A 26888-nucleotide genomic window follows, 5' to 3' on the forward strand; every position below is an offset into this window, starting at 1 on the left:
TGCTTATCTCTTTAAGTTTTATATGCACTTGCATTTTGCATAACAGCTTGTAATTATTTATTTGTTAATAATGTGGGTACAGATTCAAATACAAAATTCGTATCTAGAACCCTGCAAATTTGTGGATATCTGTGGGCATCCACAGCAGTGAATGCAGATACCCGTGCGTCATTTTTGTGAGGGTGGATACCAATTTTGAATTTGCACAGAGCTTGGTTGATAAGTCATCTAGTGAGTCTCCTGCACTTAGGTAGGACTAAGTATTATCTAGATCAGGAGGTCTCAAACTCTCAGCCTGCAGGCCACCCCAGCCAGAATGGTTGTGCAATCTAGCCCAGGAGTACCAAGGAAGGGGTGTGTCAGGAACAAATGTCCCAAACCCTACCCCGTGGGGCAGCAACAACAATCGGACCTCCCAGCATGAGCTGAAAGGAAGCAGAGTGAGTATCTTTGAGATTCCCTCTACTCCCCATAGCGGCAGGGGTGACCTGTGGGATGGTAACTGACAGCTGTTTGTCTAACTTGTTCTTAAAAGCATCACGGAGATTCCACATTCTCGCTAGGTCAGTTTGTTCCGGTGCTTAACTCCTATTGTGATTAGGAATCTCTTTCCTGCTGTCAAACGTAAATCTCCTTATTGCAAGTTAAGTCCATTAGTTCTCTTCCTGTCTGTATTGGTTAAGAGGAACAACTTATCACTCACCTCTTTATAACAATCTTTTACATACTTGAAGATGGCTACTGTTCCCCTCTCCCTTCTTCTCTTCTCTAAGTTAAATTTTCTTTTTTTAATCTTTCCTTACAGATCATGTTTTCTAGACCTTTGTAATTTTTCCTCCTCTTCCTTTTGTTCCTGGGCTTTTTCTAATTTGTTCAACTCTTTCCTGAAGTGTAGAGTCCAGAACTGGAAAGTGTTTCACCTGAGATGTTCTCAGTGCTGAGCAGATTAAAATAATTACTTCTCATGTCCTCCTCTATTTTACGTACAGCAGTCATGCTAATACATGCCAAATGTTTGCTTTTTGGCCACAGTATTACATTTTTGACTCGTTCCACTTCAGTGCTATATTTTAAATAACTTCTGTAAATGTTAGAAATAGGCGTTTTTTTTTCATTTGAGTGTTAAACCATTCTTCTAGGCATGATATATAAAAGAAACTGATAAGTGTTTCCTTCTGTTTAATAACTGAGCCCCAAATCCTTGTGTGTGCTAAGCAGAAGGCTAGCATAAAATAGGACATGGTTGAGACTGCATTTTGAATCCTTTTGGTGTACTAAGAACAGATTTGTTAACATCCATGTAATAACTTGGCTATGTGTTTCATCCAAAATAAAATTAGAGCCAAATTCCATCATTTAGCAAAGAGAAACTATGTAGCAAAATAAACTAAAATTTACTTTAGGAGAAATGTAGTTTACAGTTTTAAAAAAGAAGAGGTTACATCTTCCATGAGTGCTGGGGAAAACCATCCTCCAGTCAAAAAGAGAGCCTTACGTGAAAGAAATGAGTGGTTGTATTTGTGAGCCTTTAACTTGGAATGAAAATGATTTTTGGGAAGGATACAAATATATTACATTCTCATATTATTTGTATTAGAATAGTTTCTGTATGTATCAATCAGGACTTTAAGGGTGGCATTGTGATGGGCAGACAGATCAAACAGAATAAAGGCAGTCTGTGTCTTGGAATCTAGCGCCAAGATTAAACTAAAACTTTTGCTGGTATGGTCACATTGGTTATGGTTGTGAGTGTACTTGTGTTCATGTGTGTGTATGTATGAGAGAGAGTTTCCTGACAAAAGTACTACTGTAGATGGCGTTACACCAGGATAAAAGTGTTTTTACCAATGGAGCTTATTTTGCAAGCCAAGCCATTATACTTCTTATACTGGGAAACTTTTTTTTTAATTGTCAACTTTCAGATCTCTCAGAACTGAAGACCACCCATCTAGCCCCCTTCTTACTCCCTTTCTCTTCTTTTTGTTGCTTACTCTTCCCCACCCTCTTTTTTACCAGATTGGGGCTAGGGTTTGAGATGTGGGAGGGGGTGAGGGCTGGGGATGATGATTTTGGGGTGCAGCAGGGGGCTAGGGTACAGGCTTCTGAAGGGGTTTGGAAGTGCGGGTCTGAGTGGTTCTTACTATGGCTTAGAGGAATCTGCTGTCAAGTCCCTGCGGCCCCTAAATTCATGGTGGGCAGCCAAAGAAGGCTCCAAAAGCTGCCCTCAGGCCTGCAGTTGCTGTCCCCCACAGCTCCCACTGGTTGTGGTTCCCAACCAGTAAGAATTGTGTGGGAACAAATGCTTGTGGGAGTGAGGGCAGTGGGTGGAGTGTTCCTGGCTACTACTGAGCTTAGGGACCGTAATCCCAGGCCTTCACTGCCACTCACCAGACTTTTAACAGCCCAGTCAGTGGTGCAAGCTGGAGCTTCCAGTGTACCTTTTCTACAGGGCATTGTGGTTGAAAACCCTATATCTGTCCAGGCCCTATTCTTGCAAGCTGTTCCTTATGGACAAGGGTACACCTGGAGAATCAACTTGAAAAATATGGGCTTAATTATGTAGGTAGGACTCAATATAAGGAAGAGATGTTTGATTTTTATGTATGTCTTGCTTCAGTACTTCTATATTCTCGTTTCTAGAACAAGCAGTGGAAAGAGTTCTGTCATTAATGCAATGTTGTGGGATAAGGTCCTTCCTAGTGGGATTGGACACACAACAAATTGCTTTCTCAGTGTAGAAGGAACTGATGGTGATAAGGCTTACCTCATGACTGAAGGATCAGATGAAAAGAAGAGTGTCAAGGTATAGTGGTTTTTTCCATTGTTTAAAAAACAGCTGCTTGGAAACCTAGTATTTAAAAGGGTCATTTTGTTGGGTGCAATATTTGACACCATATTTAAATATGGGGAACATAAGCCACATTGATTTAATTTTTCAGAGCTATTCTTTCAGCACTAAAATAAATACATAAATAAAACTATAACAAAGTTCATAGTGCTTTCTTTTTGCATGTCATTGGCTCAATTGTACTGTGCTCTGTTGAGTGATTTATGTATGTAGTACCACCCGTAAGCTCCGTAGCTTCTTTTCAAAGTTCTAGAAGGCTCAAATTTGAGAAAATAGACATTGGCGATGTTCTTCCCAAAAATTCCAATATAAATTCAGACACGTGTTTTTGTTTAATTTTTAAACATTTTGCTACTTAAACACTTATTTTGATAAGCCCCTAGTGAAGCATGTGGGAGAGCTATTTTTTTTACCTTATATTGGATTCTCGTACTTCAGTTATTACCTACCGTTATAAAAACAAAAACTCTTTCTTGTTTGGCTTGAGGTCCAGAAATGTCTCTTAATCCATAAAGTGCATTTAAAATGACAATTTGAATACAGTAAGATGTACTGTGCTGGCCTCCAAGCGTTTGAAGAAGTGCATTGTGATGCTCAGTGGTAACCCTTCAGCCATATAAAAAAATACCATCACTTCAGAGGGAGTCCAGGCTTTTTTTTTTTTTTTTGTCGAAGTGTAGAAAAATGACTATTCAGACACTAAGGGATGTGAAGGACCCTGAATGGGAAGACGGCATTTAAAAATGATTCACAGTATTTAAGCTGCAAGCTGAAACCTTGTATCAATCAGTGACCTATTCAAAAAAATTCTTCTCTCTAGCTTTATTCTTTTAAGGCTGCTGTATTGCAGGCAAAGGTTTCTGTCTTTCTAACACTCTGCATTCTTCACAGACTGTTAATCAACTTGCCCATGCGCTTCATATGGACAAAGGTTTGGAAGCTGGCTGTCTTGTCCATGTCTTTTGGCCCAAGGCAAAGTGTGCTCTCCTGAGAGATGATTTAGTTTTGGTGGACAGGTATAAGTATTTTATGAAGGCAGTTATATAAAGTTTTTAGTATTACCTGACCCACGGTCTGTGTTGCTAAAACCTAATTTAAATGTATTAATTTAATGTTGTTCGCCATAAATAAGATGGTTCATTTGTGCAGACACTTTGGTCTCTCCTCATCAAATCAGTGTACATATTTTGACCAAGTTACAGCTGGAAAGAGTGTCCCATTATTGAACTCAGATCTCTGCATTTGGCTGAATTAAGTTTGAATAACAAACTAATATGGTAATGAAATTAAGGTCACCCCACCAGGTGTAAGTAACTCTTTCCTTATCCTCGAGGAACCTGCCCGATCTTTGAACTTCTCATGCTTAGGTAAAATTTAGACACTCTGGACTTTTGATGGAAAAGATTTTTTGATAAGGACTTCAGTGCTGGGAATTCTAGAATGCCACCTCAGTAATACCTAAAACAGATACTTTCAGAATGCGCTTGCCTGTGGCTGTGGATCTGTTAAATTTATATTGGCTATGTCTACAATAACTCCCTACGTCGAAGGGAGCATGGTAATTCAGGTGTCGGGAGATCATTAATGAAGTGCTGCGCTGCATATGCAGCACTTCATTAAGCTAATTCTCCCCTGCGGCAATGTCAAAGTGTTAAACTTTGAAGTGCTGGCTCATGTGTAGCTGCAGGTAACCTGCGGATACTTCGAAGTTGCACAGGCACTTTGAAGTCCCTTGGTTCCTCTGAAGTATCTCAGGAGCAAAGGGACTTTGAAGTTGCGCATGCACTTTGAAGTACCCGCAGGTTAGCTGCAGCTACACACGAGCTGACGCTTCGAAGTTTAACACTTCAGTGTTGCTGCAAGGGAGAATTAGCTTAATGAAGTGCTACATATGCAGCACAGCACTTCATTAATAATCTACTGACACCCTACGTACCATGCTCCCTTCAAAGTAGAGAACTGGTGTAGACAAGCCCATTATGTGTTTGGTTTGTTGAATCAGAAATTTCCGGACTGCATTGCTGTGATTTTTCTACAAAATGTTGAACATATAGATTCCCCTGCCACTGTGAACGTATGCTTCTTTTTTTCTTTCGGCACTTATGTGGTATATAGAAACTACAATTCGGTTTTGCTTTTATGAATGTTTTTTTCATCACTTATTACTCAGCAGCATACAGCTTGTCTCTACTTGAAATGTTTCAGCAGCAACAGCTGCTGCTGCTTTAACAGGTTCTCTCATTGGCATAGATAATCCCCTTTTCTGATTGGTGGGGTAGGCAGGTCAGTGGAAAAATTCTTCTGTCAGCCTAGCAGTCTACATTGGGGTTAGGTTGTCTTAACTTCACCACGTAGTAGATGTGGATTTTTCACACACACCCTTCCCTGGAGTGACATGGATGGGCTGATCTAAGTTTTTAGTACAGACCAGACTTGAGTGTATTCAGAATACTATGACCAAAAAAAAAAGTGCTGGTGCTACATATTGCTCCCTTAATAGTATATACTTTAAATCAGTGTGAACATTTATTTTCTTCCTTAAATACTGGGTCTGTCTGCCTCTAAGCAATACAGAGCCAATCCAGGTGTCACGAGTGAGTTGGTTTCTGGTTTTTTTGCACATCAATGGAATTGTAGTTAAGTTGCAGCTCTGTATGATGCCCTCACTGATGCCTGTGCAACCCCACTTAATGGCCTGGTAATAAGCAGTGGTCTTTGAGGCTACAGTTTGAGGACAATAGGGTAGCCTAATGGTGATTTGTGTTGCCTGTCAGAACTGTTGTTGCTAATGAGGAAGTGTTGTTTCTCAGTTTCTAGACTGAATTTGCCAAGCTTCCATTTGTGGGGGAAGTGGGGAGAAGCAATTGGAACTGGAAATTATTGAGAACAAATTACAGAATTCACAAAGCTATTTCGAGTTACTTTGTCAGTATAGTTGTTCGTTGTGTTCTTCCTTTTAAAACTGCTAGAACTTGACTATCTTATCTTACATTTAGTGTCCTGGGGATTTTTTAGGGTCCCTCACCCTCTCTAGAATAGGAGGAAAGCTTACATGCAAGATGTTTGTGGTATTTGCAAGCTACAAAGAAATTCCACCCTTGGGAGTGGAGGTAGTTGAAAAAGTGTAAAAATATTAAGCATAAAAACAGGTCCTTTCTTTGAATTTGAAATATCAACAGCTGGGAATTTTTCACCAATTCTGTAACTGAAAAGTGAGATGAATTTTATGTGGGAGAGAAATAAATTTAAAAAAAAAATTTTTAATCAATTTTAAAGGATTTTAAAAAAACTAAATTTGGGAATTTTTTACCAGCTTTACTTTCAAGTTTTCTGGTGGAGCTTGCAAATTGCTCAGTCCTGAATCCTACCCATACATAGAATTCATCATCCCTTCCTGGACCATTTGCATCAGGTCAAGTTAAGATCTCTGTCTAAAAATTGCAGATGAATTGTGGCTAAGCCATGGAAAATCAGGTAAAAATAGAAATGGACCTTATTATTTGTGGTAATAAGCTCCATTATTACTTTTCTGCAGTTTTCTACAGGGATTCCCATGGTGAAGATTGTGGTGGAAGTCGAAGATTGTGGGATCTACAATATCACAGATTAAGTAGGGCTTTGTAAATAATTACAGCATTGAAAAGTTTTCCGTTGCTTTTGGCCAGTATGTTTAGTAGTTCTGATAAAACAACAATTTAATGTTTAGAGAACATTCAGGAAATAAGATTGACCTACTTTTTAACTTTTATCCATAAAATACAATGTCTTATTAGTTTCACGCTCATGAGATAGTCCATCCTACCATTGTGATTATACTTCTGCAATTTCAGGCAGATGGACTTAATTTTGACTGGAATCTGAAAGTAACAATTCGCTATACAATGGCTACTATCAACCTTAACTACAGAGAGAGGCTGTCTCTCAAATGTCTCTCCTCCACAATCATGGGAGAATACAATTTGTTAGCAACTTGAAACACTAATGATAGGGCAATTTTTGTTTGGCGATTTGTACAGCTAACTTTTTAATATTTGTAACTGAGATTAATGTTAACTATATATTTTTAAGAAAGCTGTTTTGTCAACTCTGTTCAAAATTCTCAATATTTTCTTACCAGTGCACCTCAACATCCCTCTTGAGGGGCTGTTTATAGGCATGAATTGATGCTTCTAGCTCATTCAGCGCTTGGCTTTTCTACTGAGACTGCCAATAACGTTCGTTTGTGCAGGTGTCTTTATGAAGTGGATATTTGTTAGGAACTGAATGGAGACAACCAACTGGTTTTACATAAGTGACAGATGATAGTTGATTTCTGCCATGACCAGCTTGTGCTGCATTTTATCAGTGTTTCAAAGCTCATTACCAAGCCCTGGAGCCATCCAGCCCTCTTGTTTAGTTTAGTGAGAAAAATTAAAATTCTTCTCTACATTAATTATGTCTTTCTCCAACAGCCCTGGCACAGATGTCACAACAGAGCTAGACACCTGGATTGACAAATTCTGTTTAGATGCTGATGTCTTTGTCTTGGTTGCTAATTCAGAATCAACTCTCATGAATACGGTAGGACATTCTTTTGTTAAAATTGATTAAACCTTTACTGGATCCTTGTGCAATAAAGCAAAAGTACTTCCTGTGATCCATTTACATGGGAACGTCTGCTTTCCTTCCAGAATTTGTATGGTAAATTTCCATGATTATCAGGGAAAGAGAGGGGGGTGTGTGTGTGTGTGTGTGTGTGTGTGTGTGAGAAGGGTTCTATGATTATCAGGGAAAGTGTGTGTGTGTCAGGGCACAGCACAGTGTAAAGGTTAAAGCACCAGAATATACAGAATTAAAGGAAGATGTACAATAGCATAGAATTTTAGGATTAAAGGGAACACCAGATCATGTAGTGTGACATCCTGTGTGTGTCAAGACACCAACACCACGCAGCACTTGTAAGCTAAACTCAGCTGGAATGACCGGGAATACATTTCCCAATTAATAGGTCATCAGTTTAGCTAACCTGTCTTTCTGAAGGACAATGGTAGGAAAGTAACATTTCTCTTTTCCTTATTGCTACCTTGTCAGCTCGTAATGAAATGAAAAAATTAATTCAAGGGGGGGGGAACCTCTTCCAGCATTCCAATAGGATGGAATAGCTGAATGGGAATCTGAAGAGTGAAAGTTGAACTTAAAAAGACTATGCTATTTTCTGATATCCATCCATGGAGACTTCTTTTACAAAAGAGAGGGATTTTTTTTTTGACAAAAGAGGTATGTTCTGATAGCTAAGTCAGAGACAAAATTTGGTAGAAGTGTGGCTTTGCTATATCCCATCTTCTTGCAGGACATGTTGGCTTTTCATGTGGTGGGAGACTAGAAATCATAAATGGAAACGTGAATGTTCTGTGGGTTTAAACAAGTTGTTAGATTTTTAAGAATCCATTTCACCTTAGAAATATGGAAACAGTGAGAACACTGTGCCTTGTAATAGTAATGAAGTAACAAAAGCCAAAGGTGATTTAGTTCTCTCCTTAATTCAGTAAAATAGCTTATTTTTTAATGGTTGGACTTGGATAGTAAATCTGCAGGAACTATAAATATACAGGAAAAGACTTTTATTAATTTTCTGTTGATTTTTATCATTCTGGGCTAATAAGCTGATTTGTGCTTTTTAAAGTATGGGTTTGCTCAGTGATTTTTTTTTTTTTTTCCCAGCCAGGCTCCGAAGAAAAATATTAAACCTAAAATTGCATCATTGTCAGACAGCTTTTCTAAGTGTAAAATTCATGTACCCTTTGAGTTACCTTACACGTGATTCTTTGTTTACATATGTGCTGTGCTTATTAATAATGAAGTCTGAACTTACTTAGTAGCAGAAGCTTTTTTTCAGTTGGAAGGGGCAATTAAAAAAAAGTGATCTACATATTTTATCCCAGTACAAAATCTTTACAAAAATCTTGATTTATATCCATCATCTTTATGAATAAAATCTCCTGTCCTGTTTACATTTTTATTAGTGTGGCAACTACAATGAGAGCCTAGACTTTGTTAAACAAATTGTAATTGTTCTAAGATGCTCAAATATCTGGTGTTGCCAGCCGTGGCAAATGGTGGTTTGTTTTGGTTTGTATTTTAACCACTTGTACACCCCCTCCTTTTTAAATGGTGCATGCATTTGTACTATCGTCCTGTCTTTATGTATAATCTTCTCTTAATAAAATTTTGGTACCTGGGAAAATAGTCTTGTTTAGTGGCCAACTTCAAAACCAATGGAGGGACCGCAATTTAATAGCTCCCTTCTAAATAAAAGGCCACTGGATTCTGTTGGAAAGAGTTCTTGTTGTTGTAATAGTACATTATTAACCGATTTACAATTTCTTAATGAATCATAGCAATTTAAGTATTTCAAATATATTCAAGGCCTGGTCTAAACACGTTAGTTTGCCATGGTGCTCAAGAGCACCCTAGCTATATCAGCCTAACACTCAGTGTGAATGCAGCTAGGTTAACAGAGGAATGCTTCTGTGAAGCAAGTTACCATCACTCAGGGTTGTGGAGCTCATACAGAGATGGAGGAAACCTCTCCATTGCTTGTAAGAAGCATTTATGCTATGGCACAATATAGTTGCATAGTTGCAGGCCCATAGATATGCTCCTGTAGCAACTAAAGTGTACATATGTTTTAATAGTGTGGGTAGTGTTTTGTTGAAGTCCAAAGAAGCTGAGGACAGCCTGGTGATCTTTAACTCTTTAGGTGCCTGATGGTCACTCTGTTTTCATCAGTTGATTTTGACAGTTGAAAAGTTGCAGGGTCTTGCAAGACAACTTGAAGATGTTTGCAGGCACACAAATGCACTAATTCAGTTTCCTAACGAAAATTCAGACATTATTTGAGTCCCTACTACTTATCAGCGGTTGATCATGTGCACAAAACAGTGTAGCTTATTTGAAGTTTAATTTAAAATTGTTTTACTAGAGAATATAGTTTAAGAATGGTGGAATTGGACGTAGTATACAAATTCTGCTGGATGTTCAAAAGTAAAAGGACAGTTCAAATAAGGAGACATTTGCTCTTCTTAAATTTATGAAGGAGTTTTACCTTATGTCTGTTTTTCAGTGAAAAATTAGTGACACTCTTTATAGCTTGTGAAACTCATGGTTTAGATTTTATTTGTATAAGCTTAATATAATTGATCTTTGGATTAATATAAAATAATACATTTTAACTAAACACAACAAAAAAATGAGAAGTCCAGTGGTAGCTTATAGACTAACAGATATATTGGAGCAAAAGCTTTCGAGGGCAAAGACCCACTTCATCAATGCCAATGCATGAGCAAAAGCTTATGCTCCAATATATGAGTTAGTCTATAAGGTGCCACAGGACTTCTCATTGTTTTTGCAGATACATACTAACACAGCTACCCTTCTAATACTTAAAAGCATAAAAGTATTTAACTGTTACTTTCTTGGTTTAAATTACAAGTTGATAATCTAGAATTTGTTGTATTTAAAAGATAACATTATTTTTTCCTTTCCTCAATTCTCAGGAAAAACACTTTTTTCACAAAGTAAATGAACGACTTTCCAAGCCAAACATTTTCATCCTGAATAATCGCTGGGATGCGTCTGCATCAGAGCCTGAATATATGGAAGATGTGAGTTGCTTTTTCATCCTTTTTGTAACAAACCATAGCAGAAGCTATGGCATGTTTAAAATATAGATGGAAATACTGGCAAAGTGTAAATGTGTGCTTGTGTGTTTTTTAGATAATGTGGTAATGGACACATTATGCAGTAGGAGCCCAACATTTGCAAAATTCAACATTCGCAAAGGTTCTGAACACAGAACCCTCACAAATGTTGAGACCCTACTGTAATGCATAAAGTTGGGTGATGAAGCAAGTTCAATGTTGTGTGGGTTTTTTTTTCTTTTTAAAGCGATGGGAGACTATATGATCACAATATGAAAGCATTTTGCCTCTGTAATTACCAAAGTAAAATACTGATTCAGTGTGATTTGGTGTTTTGGGCTTTTTTTAATTACCTTCATTTTTAAGTATAACTTACGTGCAATATACCATCATGTTTGGAATATATAGCAATTGTTTCAGTACCTCCTAAGTGCATCAGGTTTTGATTGAGTACTAAAAAAAAAAAAAAAAAAAAGAGTTCTTGCTGGCAAGTGAGAAAATCCAAAATAGCTCATTAAGAGCAGCTGTGCCTCTTTAGAACTAGAGGGCATCTCATACTTGATTCTTCAGGGCTTTGGGGATCAGTGGGGTTCTTTATTGCTCTGAGGTTTTCATTTCTCTTTCTCAGAAATTTCTGGTTTTAGTTTGGCTTTTTGCATTGCTTTTCCACATCATTTACAGGTGCGCAGGCAGCACATGGAGCGCTGTCTGACCTTCCTAGTTGATGAGCTCAAAGTCGTTGATCCCTCAGAAGCACAGAACCGCATCTTTTTTGTTTCAGCCAAGGAAGTTCTTAGTGCTAGAAAGCAGAAAGCCCAAGGGATGCCTGAGAGTGGTATGTATTGAACCCTGCGTTCCCTGCATGTGTGTATTAAATATCTGTGTTCAGGAGTTAAAACACAGTAACTTACTGTTGATGTTATGATTTGCATTAAATCTATTTTGCACTTTGCAGGTGGTGCACTTGCTGAAGGATTTCAGATGAGATTTCAGGAATTCCAGAATTTTGAGCAGATATTTGAGGTAGATGTCATGGACTTTTTAAACTCTGTTTTCACAGCTTTGTGGTGCTAAGGTGATTTTTGTTCACTTCTTGGCTTAGTTTCATTGACTGTCATAAATCTGCGCAGATTGCCAGTTATGAGCTACCTTCAGATCCCAGTTCTTCTTGCTCACCATTAGTAGTATGTACTTGCTTCAATTGGTATGGCTCAGTGAGGAAGGGGAACAGAATTTGGCTTTTCTTAGTTTTATACAAGAACTTAAGACCAATACAATCTATAGTTATATAAAGACACCAGTAGATGTTACTCATCAGTTGTACCTATGTTTTTCATACAAATAGTGCAGTTAAACTTCTAGAGCCAATATACCCTGCTTTTTCTATATTTTTGTCTTCTCAAGCTGAATGTTCCAGACTTAGTCTCTTGTGATTGCAGACTTTTTCCATTTAAAGTAGAGTGGGCAAAGGTCTGCGGGCATAAGAGAAACTCTTCAAAGCTGGTAACTTTTGAGCGGTTTTGAGCCTTTGATTTTTACATAGCTATTGTGGAACTCCTTGTTTGTATTGGAAACTATTTTGTGTCTGCCACATTGAATACTTAATCGCATCCTTAAAGCTGGGGCATTGGAGTTGAAACACTTACCCACAACCAAGCCCTGACACATTTCACAATACTGATAATTTTGTGTACTCGCTGCTCCCACAGAACAAACAATATTTGTTCGCCTCTGTCCATTTTTGAAGTTGACGCTTTCTTCAGAAACAGGTTTCTGATGGACCGTTTGCTGGTTCCAATCTAATATGTACCTATTCTACTTAGCTTGAACAAATCATGTTAAAATGCCATTCCTGGAGACTTCAATTTGTTTCATCACCAGGATCACTCTTCATTTTAATGGTGCATGTTAACTCATTATTGTGGTCAATTAACATCATACACATAGAATGACATGGTTGTAGTTACAGAGCCAGCAAATATTATGAATCTGCTTATGCACTCCAACATCGCTTGTGTTCTCTATATATATGAGAAATCAAAATGAGTCTAGAAAATCTTCTGCTGTCATGTTACAGATAAACGTGTGGCCCGAGCTCAATGCATTATCTAATAATCTGAGTACACTCATCCCTAACTATACAAGCACAACTGCTTCCCAGATTTTTGCTCATAGGTGAAAACTCCTAAGAGCGACACTAAATCCCATTTAAAATATATGTAAAAATCTCCAATTTGTTCCAAGGGCTTGTAACTTGACATAAACCAGTTGAGTTTTGGTACTTTTCTGATTGTATTTGAATAGTTTGGCACCAGAAATAGAATCTAGTGTATGTATGTAGAGCAGGGATTTCCAACCTATGGGTTGGGACCCAAATATGGGTCCCATTAGATTTGTTAAAGGGTGGCCAGCTGGGCAGTTCCCAGCTGCATGTGGCTGTTAAAGAAGCCATTTGCAGTTTCTTAATACTGCTGCCTCAGGCAGATATTGATCAATAGCAGTAATAGCTGGAGATGACAAGTATCTCTGTCACTAGGGATAGCAGTTACCTGATGCATAGGTGCTGAAACCTTAACACTGGAGTTAATCGCTGGGAGCAGGAGTGCTGGGGGAGCCACCCAGCCTAGCAGCCCCAGTGAAGAGGCTGCGAGAGGAGGAGGAGTGTCTAAGGCTGGGGCTGTTGAGGGATGTGGGGGGAGTCTAAGACTGAGGGAAGTTTGGGGCTGCAGGGAGAGTCTAATGCTGGGGGTGTTTTGGGGCTGCTGGGGGCAGGGGGAAACTGGGGGTGGTTTGGGGTTGCTGGGGGCGGGGCATAAGCTTTGGGGCTGCTGGGGGAGGGTCTAAGGCTGGAAGAGGTTTGGGGCTACCGGGTGGGTTTAAGGCTGACGGCGGCTTGGGACCGTGGGGGGCAGATAAAACCTGACCGAGAGTGAGGCCTGCGGGCTACGTGAGGGTTCTAATACAGTAAACCTTGGAGTTACCCAGGAGCTGTTCCTACAACCCCTGCATAACTTGAATTTTCCTGCAGGGGGAGTGGAGCCAGGAACCACCAGTGCTGGTCAGTTTCCTGGCTACCACAGTGGTAGGAGCTGAGAACCTGGGCAGGCCGTTTCCAGTCTCCCCATGGCTTGTGGGGTCAGGAAACTGATCAGATTTGAATTTTAATCCTGTCCTCCAAAGCAGTTGCTGCTGCTCCCATCTTGGTGTCATCTGCAAATTCTGAAATGCTAAGTCTTTTCAGTGTGAGCCAAAGTTCTGACCTGTTGACTGAATTGAGCTGCTTTGATATAGACCTGTCACATGAAAAAAGTGGTTAAATTTTCAGTATTGCTCGGACAGAAGCAAGCAGGTGAGGATCATATTTGTTGTTGACTGCCCAGCAGTGGAACCTGTGGACAAGCACGTCTGTTGAGGAGGAGCTGCATCCTACCAAGTAAAACCAATTAAAATGTTTCCAGGGACTGATAACAATTACATTAGCCTGTAGTTAGCACCCTCTGTGAGACTTTCACCCTTACATGAAGACAATATGATGAAGTCTGTCTATGTTGGTAATTTGCCTGATGCTCATGCTTTTAAGAAGAGTTTATGCAGATTGATGCTCATTAGTTCCAAAGCACCTTTCAGCAGATGAGGTGGAATATCAGGAAGTCCAGCGGCATATCCATTCTGTAATTTTGCAGTTGCCTTTCTTTCCTCATGATTAACAGAAAATCAGTGTTTGACCGTGGGGCTGCAACTATGTGGTTTTCCAGGTTGTGTGACTACAGAGTCATCAGAAGATCCATGGTTCAATGGATGACTCAGAGGCAGAGCCAGCTGACTCTGTGATGGGGAGATTGAGAAAGCTGTTTATGCCCACCACCCAGGTCTGATGGCTCTGTAGGCAAGTTGCAGATGATTGTGCTCAAGGCCATCCTCTGATTTGTCAGCCAGGGAGTTGTAGATGTCGTGGTCATGTTTCTCAATGGCCTCAACAATTCCTTTCAGTCTTAGAACTGGAAGGGTCTTTAAGAGGTCATAGAGTCCAATTCCCTGCCTTCTTGGCAGGATCGAACACTATCTAGCTCATCCCCGATAGGTGTCTGTCTAACTCGCTCTTAAATATCTCCAGTGATGGAGATTCCACAACCTCCCTAGGTAACTTATTCCAGTGTCTAACCACCCTGACAGTTAGGAAGATTTTCCTAGTGTCTAATCTAAACCTCCTTTGCTGCAGTTTAAGCCATTGTTCCTTGTCCTATCAGAGGCCAAGGAGAACAATTTTTCTTCCTCCTCTTTGAGGTACTTGAAAACCACTATCATATCCCATCTAAATCTTCTTTTTTCTAAACAAAATAAACCCAGGTGTTTGTCTTTGATCTTTAATCAGTCAAGTTGCTTGTCTCTGGACCTTTTCCAGTTTTCTCCACATCTTTCTTGAAATGTGGTGCCCAGAGCTGGACACAGTACTCCAACTGAGGCCTAATGAGCACTGAGTAGACTGGAAAAATGACTTCTCTTGTCTTGCTCACAACACTCCTGTTAATACATCCCAGAATCACGTTTGCTCTTTTGGCAACAGCATCACACTGACGACTTGTATTTTGCTTGTTGTCCACTATGACCCCTAGACCCCTTTCTGCAGTACTCCTTCCTAGGCATTCACTTCCCATTCTATATGTATGAAGCTGATTGTTTCTTCCTAAGTGGAGTACTTTGCATTTGTCCTTCTTAAACTTCTTCCTGTTTACCTCCATACCATTTCTTCAGTTTGTCCAGATCATTCTGAATTATGAGCCTATTCTTCAAAGCAGTTGAAACCCCTCCCAGCTTGATGTCATCTGCATATGTAATAAGTGTACTCTCTATGCCAATATCTAGATTGTTGATGAAGGTATTGAATAGAACTGGTCCCAAAACAGCTCTTTGTGGAACCCCACTTGTTATGCCCTTCCAGCGTGACTGCGAACCATTAATAACTGCTCTGAGAACACTTATGCAGTCAGTTATGCACCCACCTTATAGTGGCCCCATCTAAGTTGTATTTGCTTAGTTAATTGATAAAGATCATCATGTGAGACCATGTCAAATGCCTTACTGAAGTCTAGGTGTACCACATCCACCTCCTCTCCCTTATCCACAAGACTTGTTATCCTGTCAAAAAAAAAAAATGCTGTTAGATTGGTCTGGCATGATTTTGTTTTTTGCAAATCCATGTTGACTGTTACCTACCACCTTATTTTCGTCCAGATGTTTGCAGATGAATTCCTTAATTATTTGCTCCACTGATGATGATGATGAATATCTTTCCCGTCACGGAAGTTAAACTGACTGGTCTGTAGTTTCCTGGGTTGTTCTTTTGTCCCTTTTAATAGATGGGTGCTGTTTGCCCTTTTCCAGTCTTGTGGGATCTCTCCCGACTTCCAGAACTTTTCAAAGATGATACTTAAAGGCTTAAAAACCTCCTCTGTAAGCTCCTTGAGTATTCTAGGATGTCTCCCCTGTTTGTCTGACCATCTTTCTTTTTTGGTAATATATTAAAGGACTCTTCAGAAATCTGTGGTTTCCTGTGAAACATCTGAGGCTGATTGAGTCCATGGGGGTATGTGATACAGCATTACATATACTCCTCCACGTGATCTCCACATCCTCTGAGAAGATGCTGAGGTTACAGAAGTCCATAAGAGACACGTCCTCAGTAGCATACAGCATCAGAAAGCCAGGTGATGTGATTTGGGAAAGCCAAATAGAAAGGTTTTATCACAGTTCCATGCCAACTTTGATTGCACCCAGTCATAGCAATGACATTTCTGATTGCTAGTAGTATGTCATGTGGTAGAGTTGACTGGATTTTTCCTGCTAGCTGTTAGTAGAATGTGTTGTTTTTGATAAGTGACTTAGCTTCTGTTGGTGTATAGGCCACAACAATAAGTGTCCGTAACAATGACAAAGCCAAGCGTGGAGATGAGGTTTCAAGTGGCTAATGTTTGTGCTAGAGATTGTCTAATAGCAAATGCCACATCCTGAATTCATTGTGGAGGCAAATTACTTCTTCCACAGCTTGATGACTTTGTGATAAGTCCCTTTTGCTCTGGTGATTACAATCTTGAGGGGCGTGAGCTCTTTTTAATGAGCTGTTTTGTGTCCAGTTCCATTCAGTGTTAACGTGACAGAATAGAATGTGCCTGTAATGTCTGATTTGAACCCCAGGAAGTTGGGGAAACTTTAAATCTGGCATGTCTTAACTTAGTAACTTTAATGTCTTTTTAACAAAGTTTGGGGTGCATACATCCCCTTTGCTTTTGAAAAAAGCATACTAGAAAAACTAAATTCCATTATCTAGAATCCTAATGAGGCCTCCATATTAAGTCAGGATAGAATCTTTTACATCCATTGCACAAATCTCTGCTACAGGTATACGGTGAGTATCTCACAGTGGTAGTAAGTTGTCATCCTCTATGGACCAGCACCTGGATGGGAATGTAACAGTTTGACAGTGTGTTTCACTGATAACGAACAATAAGGAACAATGAAACAATAACTTTGTGTTCCTTTCAAGGTTATATTCTCTAATAAGTAACATTCTCTTCTGTACATTCCCCTCAAACTTTATCGTCTTTGTCTTGTCCCTTCCCCCCCCCCCCCTCCCATCTCTGGTTCTTTGTTTCTGTCCTATTCGCCTCATGTAGTCTTGCCCAGTATTCATGCCTCATTCTATTCACCCAGTCTTCTTCTTGCTCCATCAATCTGGACTCAAAATCCCAGTCACCTAATTAGCATTCCTCCTCGTCTTGCCTGCTCCTCCTCCCCACCCCCTTAGTTTGTCATCTGGCGTACATCTCTTTCCCTCTCCTCCAGGCACTCATCCACATATCCTGTCCCCCGCTTACTCCTAGGTTCTTTGTTCCTGCCAGTTCAGTTTTCTACTCTTCCAGGCTCCTCTCATTCTGTTCCCTAACCCCAGATCCAGCTGTTAACTCTTCTTCACTCAAATCAGGCACCTTTCTTCACCACGCTGCCATAGTCCAGCAGGCGAGGCAGTGAGAGCCCGTGCAAGACAGATACCCTGCTTTCAGGGCTGATGCCCAGCTCCAACACACAAGAACCCAGAGCTGCAATTCCAGGGAAAGTGGTTCCACACAGACAAAATCTTTGGGGACTTCCACTATGAAGCTCTAGTTAGTGTCTAACAAACATGCAAACTACAGGTTTTTTCAAAGGATTATCACTGGACAAACTTGGGGGATTTTCACAGTTCTGGTGACAGGCACATCTCAGATACAAAGTTCACCCACTGATCTGTCTAGCAACTGTTCCAAAGTTAGGGGCACCAGAATATCTCGAGAAAGGTTGCCATGATTTTTAGCATGGGCAAAACAATACATCTTCCTTTATACCTTAATCTTGGAAACAAGTGAACTGTTTTGGCTGAATATTTCCTAGAAAATACAGCCTGAAGCAGACATCCAGCATCAGAAAATTTCATCCTGAACATTTAGTTTTGTATAGTTTTAAGTAGTTGAAAACATCACCCAACATTCCCATTATAAGACAACTTTTAATAATAGGTGGCATTTGTTTCCTGATTCTTGACTGAGTATTGGTTATTTATTTCCCAGTTTAGTAAATTAAGTTTGAGGTTTGGTCAGGATGCAGTCTCCAGGCAAGGCCAACAGTGGTTAGAAATAGAGTTAAATCAGAAACAATCAATTTGTACGTTTGCAGCATCACACTTGGGAAAGAATTTCTGAGCTTTCAAGAATTTTATCAACAAGGTTAACGTAAACAAATACTGTGATCCCAACAAGAATAGAATGGTAATGCAATATTGACTTTGTCTCATGTCATTTTGTACCCATACTCCTGCATCCTTGTAGAGACCTAAGAGAAAGGAGACAGGTGGTGGTTGATGAGGGTTCCATTTTATATCTGGCAAGCCAGATTATTCCAGTGGCCAAGAACTCAATTGTCTAGGCCAGGGGTCAGCAACCCCCCAGCATGTGCTCCAAGAGTGGCATTCAAGCTGATTTTTCATTGGTAGGTGAGGCGGGAGCTCAGCCTCACCCTTCTCCCTCCATGCAGCCGGGGGCTTGCTCAAAGCCATGCTGCCTGTAGATTAACAAAAGACCAACTAATGCTACCAACCACAACCTAAATTATTTATTAATGAAGCTGTTTGTAAGTAGAACTGTTAGTGACTTTAAAAAGTATCTGTACATAGAGGTCAATAGGTCAAATTTTGGCACTCCACCCTGGAAAGGTTGCTGATCCCTGGTCTAGGCTATGATTAGCCCTATTATAGGATTTGATATTGTTAAACTCAGGTGACCATCTTGAATTCCATTTATCAAAGTACTGCTCCCTCCCACACATCCTTCTGTCCACCAAAATAAACCCTGATATTTACCTGGAGAAATTAATAGTTTTTTTCCACTAATTTTTAAACTTTTTCCATTAATTTACTGCCTTTTATTATAATCAAAAAAGGTAAAGCGTCTTGTAATTACCAATCAGTTATCAGAGCAATCCTTTGTTTCTATCCTACACTGCCCAAATGGGCAGATTGACTTCTTAGTGTTCTGCTGAAATTCTGAACAAAATGCAGACAGAATTATTTATTGGTCTAAAACAGAATTTTTCCAATCTTAAGATTTAGAGATACTGTTGATAATCTTATCAATGTTAAATGTTAAAAAGTCTGTCCTAAATGTTTAATGTCTTACAGGTTTGGGCCTGTAGGCTTCTTGCACTACTATCTTACACCTGTGTTTTATTGTTTATATTTAAAAGCTGCCTTCATACTTTAAATTAACCTTAAGGTTACACACTACTCACCTCAGATATATGTGGACACCTAAAATAAATGTGTGTGTGTGTGTGTGTGTGTGTGTGTGTGTACATACATGTACAATTATGTGCATGTATCTAGTTGATGTGGTCTTTTAATCCATGGAGATTTCAGTGTTTTGAGGGTCCCCCCCACCCTCAGGCTTGTGGAACATGGAAAGCTATGTGATTTTTATACAATAGATTACTTTTGGATTCTATTTTTGAGGTAAGAGAGCATCGGTACTTGGTGAGCCGTGTTCAAAAACCTTCTGAGAAACGCTCTCCTAGATCACTATTCACCACGCTGCTTCATGAAGTAGGTGTGGAAAAGGGAGTTTATAACTCAAACACTATTGTGGACTCGATGCTATGCACAGTAAATGTATGGAGGTGTTTTCTTATAGGTAAATCAACCAGCTGAATTTGAAGTGCAGTTTGAAGTTACTGTTCTGAGTTAAATTAGTAAAACATAGCAGCTTTTATCATCTTTTAAATAAATGCATTTGTTTATAAATTTTAAAAGCAAACTTATTCCTCTCTCTCTTCTTTCCAGCCATATAACTAATGCTTGTGTTTTTCCTAGTGCTTTAGCTGTGGATTTTCTGATTGTGTAGTGAACGACACTAATCCCTTTGTCTACTACCTACTAATGTTTGAAAGATTCTCATCTTTCCTACATGTCTGTCTAGCTCTAACAATGTGCTGTTAACTATGAACCACTGGCTTTTCGTTGCTGATTTCTAGATCTGCTTCATCGAGGAACAAAGAGAACCTTCTTCCCATTTTGATTTCTTTTCATTTGGTGTTCTGTTCGCATCTTATCACAAACTATTAACGAAGAGTAGGTAAGAGCAAAATTTTCAAAGACACACACTGCAAAAAGATGCCCAATTATTATTGAAAGACAATGGGATTTAAGCACTTAACTCTTTTTACCACGTAAAAATCTCTGCTTTAATTAGCTATGTTCAATAAAAGGAAATTTAGATGTTTTAACTCTTACACATTTCTAAAACACCTGTAGGATACTCATAGGCTGCATGTATGCTAGAGAGTTTTGTAGACAAAACTGGGATTTTTTTGGACAAAACTTGCATTGTGGTTGTAGACGCTCCACGTTTTGTAGACTAACTGTTGACAAAAAAGCTGTGTAGATACTCCAGCGAGCCATCCGCTTTTATGTGTAGACAGGATCTGTTGACAGAGGTTTTGTCAGAACATCTCTTCTGACAGTAATTTCTGTAGACAGATGCTTCTAGTGTAGATGTAGCCATAGTGTTTGCTCAGTCTGTAAATTAAACATTGGCATAGTATGAAACCAGTTAGTTAGGTAGATGATCTGCACTCTGTGAAATGGCTTAATTTCAAATTCTTACCTATAGCCATAACCAGTTTTGGCCAACTATATATTTGGTTCTTTTGAAATAGACATTACTGATACTCAAACTAACAGAAGATACAAATAAGTAAAGTCTCAGACCTGGTAACAAGATCATAGTCCTTATTTGTAGAGTGACTCTGAAAAGCACTGGGATGTTGTCATGGATAATGAACTGAACACAAGCTTCCAATGTGATGATGTGACTGAAAGCATTGGCATAATCCTTGGGCATGTGAACAGGATAGTAACAAGTAAGACCAGGGTAGTTGTTAAGCCTGTGGTTGGCACAGGCCTGACCACCACTGGGATACTGGGTCTAGTGCTGGGGTCTGCAGTTCAGGAAAAATATTGCTAAGTTGGAGAGGGTTCAGATCAGATACACAAGAATGATAAAGGATTGTAAAACATGCTTTCTCGTGAGGCCCTTCAGTGTAATGAAGGGATGGCTATGAAGTGACTTGGTCATCCATTTATAAGAAACAGCTTAGGGAACAAATAATTGGTGACAAAGGTATAATATGATGAAGTGGCAGAAAGTTGAAGGTAGATGAATTCAGATTGGACCCCAAGGCGTGATTTAATATTGAGAGTAGTTAACCATTGAAAGTCTTATTGGGCTAGTGGTGGATTCTCCATCATTGCATTTTTTTTTTTTTTAAATTTGCTGTAATTCAATCAGGAATTTAATTCCAGGAATATAAATGGCCTGTACAGGAGGTCAAATTACATAATCATAGTGGTCCTTTGTGACCTATTATTCAGTGCCATTACATTTAACACATGAATGTTCTGCAGTATGGGAAAATATTCTAAAGAATGCCTGCCAGCTGTTGCACCTTGCAAGTTAACACTTGTTTTGGAATGCCCCATATGGCTGGCCAAATTACATGCTTGGCTGATAAGGCAAGTTAGTGTCAACATAAGCTTGCATTTGTGCCAAATCTTGTTAGTGTAAGAGTTAAATCCTGAAGCCTTCAAAAATGTTAATGTAGCAATTAAAACCGCCATAGATTAGTTAATGCTGTAAGAATCAGTGTTAAGCTTTCAGAACTGCCAACAGATAGTTTGAAAAGTTGAGATACTTACACCATTGAGAGAGAAAAAATTATCTTCATACTTGTACATCAGATTTTGCTTTTGGTGTTCCTTTTATGCTATTAATTTAGAAAAACAATTCACATTACTGTGGACAGATACGGAAGTACATTCTTGCTGCTATAGAGCCATTTGAATTTTCAGTTCTATCTTTGATTTCTACACGCTTCCTCTTTTTCTTTTTTATTTCCCTTTGGGTTTAAGTTTGATAATAGCAGCAAGTGCTTTTTTGACATTGAAATTCCTGGGAGCATTGATATGGAATTACAGTAATGTGTTGTGGCTTGGGCCCCTCGCAGGAGTGTATCTCGCAGTCAGCCGTGAAAACCAAGTTTGAGCAGCACACTATCAGAGCTAAACAGATAATAGATACTGTGAAAAACATTATGGACGCCATAAATGTGGCAGCAGCAGAAAGAAGGTAGGAGTCTTTTGTTTTTGATATATCCAGATGATAAAGAGAAGACTATTTCCATTGCTTTCATTTCTGTATTAATTCAGACTTAAAATTCATTTGTCCCTACTGGCAAGAGTTGGATAGGGAACTTTTCTTGCTGTTCAGTTTTAATACTGCTCAGTCGCACCATTTCCTCATATTGACTTGTTCTGTATGTGGAGGAAAAAACATCAGAACTTAGATGTATCCAAGGATTGCTGCATTCATGTTGTCTTTTTCATTAGCAGATCATGAAGGTCTTTAATTGATCCTATGAGCTTGTTTTGCGAGACTCCATTTTAAAACTGTAAGGAGTCTTTCTTGTTTAGCCATCATGTTAAAAACAATACTGAGGCCCATCTCATCTATGTACTGTAAAGGGGAAAAAGGATGAGTGAGCAGGAGAGAGTGCAGGAAAGGTGAAGACACCCAGGCAGCTTTCAGATAGGTGGCTAAAATACCATTTTAGATGGATGGAGCTTAAGTGAGCAATTTGGGCTGTGTTGGATTTCCTCAAGTAATGTTTTTTCTTCCCTTTGCTTATCTAATACTTCTTGCAGTTGTAGTGCACCTGATCGTCATGCTTTGAACAAAATCTCTCCTAACTACCCTTGAAGCCTGGTCTTTCCTTACCTCCAGTAAATGTGCTGGTGTCCGTTAACCTATCCAGTTTACCTCTTTTCTGTCTGTGCTCCTGAATACTGAATGCTTTGAGTAATTCACCAATCTCCCACCAAATTTCATATTCTTCCTAAGTGCACCAGCTTCTGTTAGTTGTGCATTTTTATCCCTAATCCACTGCATTTTGTCAGATCTTAGATTAATTCTGAGAATGCCACTGTTGAAGACTTCTTGAATCTATTGCTTTGTTCTCTAAATCTGCCCGTCAAACCTGTGCTCTGTACCCACCCCCCAGATCATTTGAATCTGGATGTTCAGCTTATGTAACTTCTGCCTTTGAACCATCCTCAGTTGAACTATGGGCCCAGAACTTCTGGAGAGACTACTATGTGGTGGAATTTTGGTGTTTTCATTTTTCCTGCTCTTCAAGATGAGAAATACAGCTTCACTGTTAAGCAGCAATCACATGGTGCAAGTGAGCAGTAAAAGGCAGTCTGGTGAGAGGAATTGTCCACTAATTTGTAGAGAGAAGTGTTTAGAGGCTCTGTTTCACAGACAAGATTACTTTCCTACCCCTATTCTTTAGTAATTGTACATACCACAATTGGTACCCAAATTCCAAACCTACCCTTGGTAACAGATTGTGTATCAAAAGCTAGTTGTAATTGGTTACATTAAAAATAGCTGTAATCTTACTTGCATTCTGACAAATAGGACAGTTGCTTATATGAATTGATAGCTTTGTCAGCCTAACATGACTTCTGGATTCTTTTGACTGCATAATAAAACTTGTATTAATTGTTCACCATGCTGGATTTATAATACTACTTTGTATTGTTATGTTTCTAGGAGAAAAGCTAGTGATGGTGATTTCTTTTCTGCTACTTTACAGAGTTCATTCAATGGAAGAGCGGGAAGACCAGAAGGATAGGTTGGAATTTGTTCAAAACCAGCTGAATATTTTAACAGAGGATATAAAGAAAAAAATAAAACAGGTTACTGAGGAAGTAGAGAACAAGGTGGGTTCCACATGAAAAGAAAATGTCTTAGATCCAAGTAAGGAAGAGCATATTTTCCATCTTTAAATTCACAGTTTAGCATCTGACCCTCGTTTTCTTTGAGTAGTATCTCTTTGGGTGTTCCCATTCAGATCTGCATGAATCCCATAGGCATTCATTCGGAGACTTTTGGTAGCACTGTTCATTTGGTCCATGCACACGTCCTCATGCTCAACATGGAGGCTATATAGGGCTGAGCAGGTGAACTCTTCTCAGTTCCCTTGGCCTGTGAGAGCCACTTAACATGACCATCTTGACTGTGCCTCTGTCAATTAGAATTGTTTTCTTACTGCTAGTTTAGCTTAGTGTAGTTGTTAGCTTTACTAGTGAAAGGAGTGCCTTTTTTTCCTCCTCCCTTTGAGGGGACTTGCCTTCCTTGGAAGGGTATGCCCGGCTCACTGGATTTCAAACATTGCTTTGTTGCTTGGAGGTCATTCCAGTTAGCAGTGGTCATTCCAAGTGTGTTTGCTGCCTAGGAGAGTCACACATTCCACAGAAGTGTAACTTCTGTTCAGTCTTTAGATCCAGGGCAAGGAAGAATTAGGAGATGAAGCTTTCTTTGCCCTGCTTCAGAGCCGTATTTGGTGAACCCCCTTGTACCTCTGTCTCTGGGCAGATCTAGAGTCCATTCAACCTTGGCTCAACACCCTGCAGAAAGAGGAGGGCTCCAAAGATCTCTAGAGGAGACTTGCTTCTAAAAGACCTTGATCTCCCACAAGGTCAACAGTGTGTCTGCATGTTACCATGGACCTCTCTGCTAATTACTATAGAGAACCTTAGGCTGTTGTATGAACACACCCTGCTCTGAGTGACTGTCTGTTACATCAAGATGTGACGGAGATCGCAAGAAACGCTGTTCCTCCAAATACAACTTCACCCTTAGTACCTGGCCTTGACAGGACTTCCAGTACCATAGAAATCAAAACATTCACCCCTTTTGGCCTTGTCAGAGCAGTCTAAATGATTGGTGCCATTCACTTTTAGAGACCCATCATATGGGTTCTGACCCTTTATTCAGTATTTGAAATACTTGAAATATTTGTGGCTGAATAATCAACATCCTTGCTGATCATGGGCACAGTGTATCTCTTGGTACTAAAACTCATTTAGTCACTTCATGCTCTTCTGTAAGTGGCACCACCATTATTTTCAGCCGAGACTCCGCCACCGTTTCAGTTTTGGGCTCTCCTAGCCCAGCTTTATAGGAATTTTTTCTATAATGGCTCCCTAGCAGGAGGAGATATTTGCAGATGAGGAGGCTACCCCTGAAACTACTAGCATCTTCTCATCACCATACAAAGTGGTAATATTTCCTGCACGGTCTCTGTGGTTCGGTAACTTTAAGCAGTTCCAAGACCTCATTAAAAATGTGGCAAACTCCCTTCAGATACCACTGGAAAAGGTCAAGGAATCACAACACAAGTTATTGGGCATACTCCAGTAGCAGCACTAAACAGAGTCATCGTCCTGCTCAATGAGATGCTTGTGTGTGTGAAATGGTGGTTGAAGCGTGGAGGTATACATATGAATATTTCGTACATCTTGCAATGCTAGCTACAATATTTCCATATTGCTTCTTGTTTTCAAGTAACATTGTAAATAAGAAGTGGGCAGCATTATCTCTTAAAAATAATCAGACTTGCCAATCTTAGTGATCGGCTAAATTAGAAGTAGGCCTGAGCAAACTTGTAGGCACTGAAGTGTTACATAGTTGTATTTGGGAGTGCAGTTGCAGATTTTTTTTTATGCATTTAAGTTGCAATTTTGTGATTAAGAAATTGCACTGCACTGCTTGTATTTGATGAATTTAAATATACTATTTTAGGTTTTTTTTATAGTGCACATATCCAAATATAGAGTAAGCCTTGCACATTTTGTTATAAAAATCCAGCATATTTAAAAAGTAGGAAACATTATTGCTTAACAGTGCTATTAAAACTGTTTAATCACAATTGAATTTTTTTAATTGTTTGGCAGCCCTGGTCTGAATTTGTCCATGTTCTCTGAAATCAAGTCCCTTTGTAATTTCCAAGAATCCATATTCATTCTGGGATCTCTGGAGATTTACATCCCTGAGAAGAAAAAGTTCAGTAGATTGCATGCTACCCACAGAGCATTTTTGATACAATTTTTCATAGGTTCCAGAGACCCTCAAGAGCCCCTCAAAAAGAACCACAGGTTCCCAAAGACCAGAGCCACAAATTCATTTGATTCAAATGCACAAATAATTTAATTATCAAAACCCCACTTTTGTCAAGATGGTGGAGCGTTCATATCCTCTTTACTCAGTAATGAAAACACTCTCCCATTTCCATCATTCATGGGAGCCAGTCATATGGGTTTTGGATATTTACATCAGGGAGCCATTCAGTTGACATACTACCCTCCTTTTCAGCTCCCTCTCTTGGGGTCTGGTCTTCGAGTTCCCACTGAACCAAGAAATAGACTCCTCTTTTTGCCTAGGGCTGATATGGCCTGTCCTGGCTCAGCATAAAGGAGGAAGAAAAAGGGAAAGATGAGACAGCTTACGAGCTTTACATCAAAAATCAAATTTGTGGAGTCTCAAATTCAGAATGACGACTTGGGCAATAATCATTTCTTCATTAGATTAAGGTAATTGGTTTTCAGGTGACAAGCTAGACATTTCAATATTGTATTTTCAGTATATGCTTTTGGGTTACATAATGGATTGCATTTCATCACAGATCCAGTAGGGTTCCGCCTTCCCTGCTTTGAGGTGTGGCACAGGACAGTCTGCTGAACGAGTAGGCACAGCTTAGCTATACCCATGTCTGCTCCCCACCAGGTGAAGGATTTCTTAGGCTGGTGGAAAGAGCACTACAACTTTGGCACCAACATTCCATGTCTTCAGCTGACCCCCAACGATTACAGTAATGGCAGATGCATCACTGTTGAGATGAGGGACGCATCTTGATGTCATGCAATTCTGGGAAGATGA

General features: G+C 39.5%; 1 protein-coding gene across 2 annotated transcripts in view; it reads left to right on the forward strand.

The window, feature by feature from the left end:
- MFN1 (mitofusin 1) overlaps nt 1-26888 on the forward strand; it is a 52644-nt gene that overhangs the window by 1482 nt on the left and 24274 nt on the right. For both annotated transcript variants that reach the window (XM_075003644.1, XM_075003643.1), the window contains exons 4-11: nt 2641-2803; nt 3740-3864; nt 7300-7408; nt 10384-10491; nt 11209-11362; nt 11483-11550; nt 22114-22235; nt 23764-23890. In XM_075003644.1, coding sequence (XP_074859745.1) covers nt 2641-2803; nt 3740-3864; nt 7300-7408; nt 10384-10491; nt 11209-11362; nt 11483-11550; nt 22114-22235; nt 23764-23890 — 976 coding nt within the window. The remainder of the gene's footprint in view (nt 1-2640; nt 2804-3739; nt 3865-7299; nt 7409-10383; nt 10492-11208; nt 11363-11482; nt 11551-22113; nt 22236-23763; nt 23891-26888) is intronic.

Source organism: Carettochelys insculpta, chromosome 10, assembly GCF_033958435.1.
Source record: "Carettochelys insculpta isolate YL-2023 chromosome 10, ASM3395843v1, whole genome shotgun sequence".
In the NCBI taxonomy this organism is placed as follows: Eukaryota; Metazoa; Chordata; order Testudines; family Carettochelyidae; genus Carettochelys; species Carettochelys insculpta.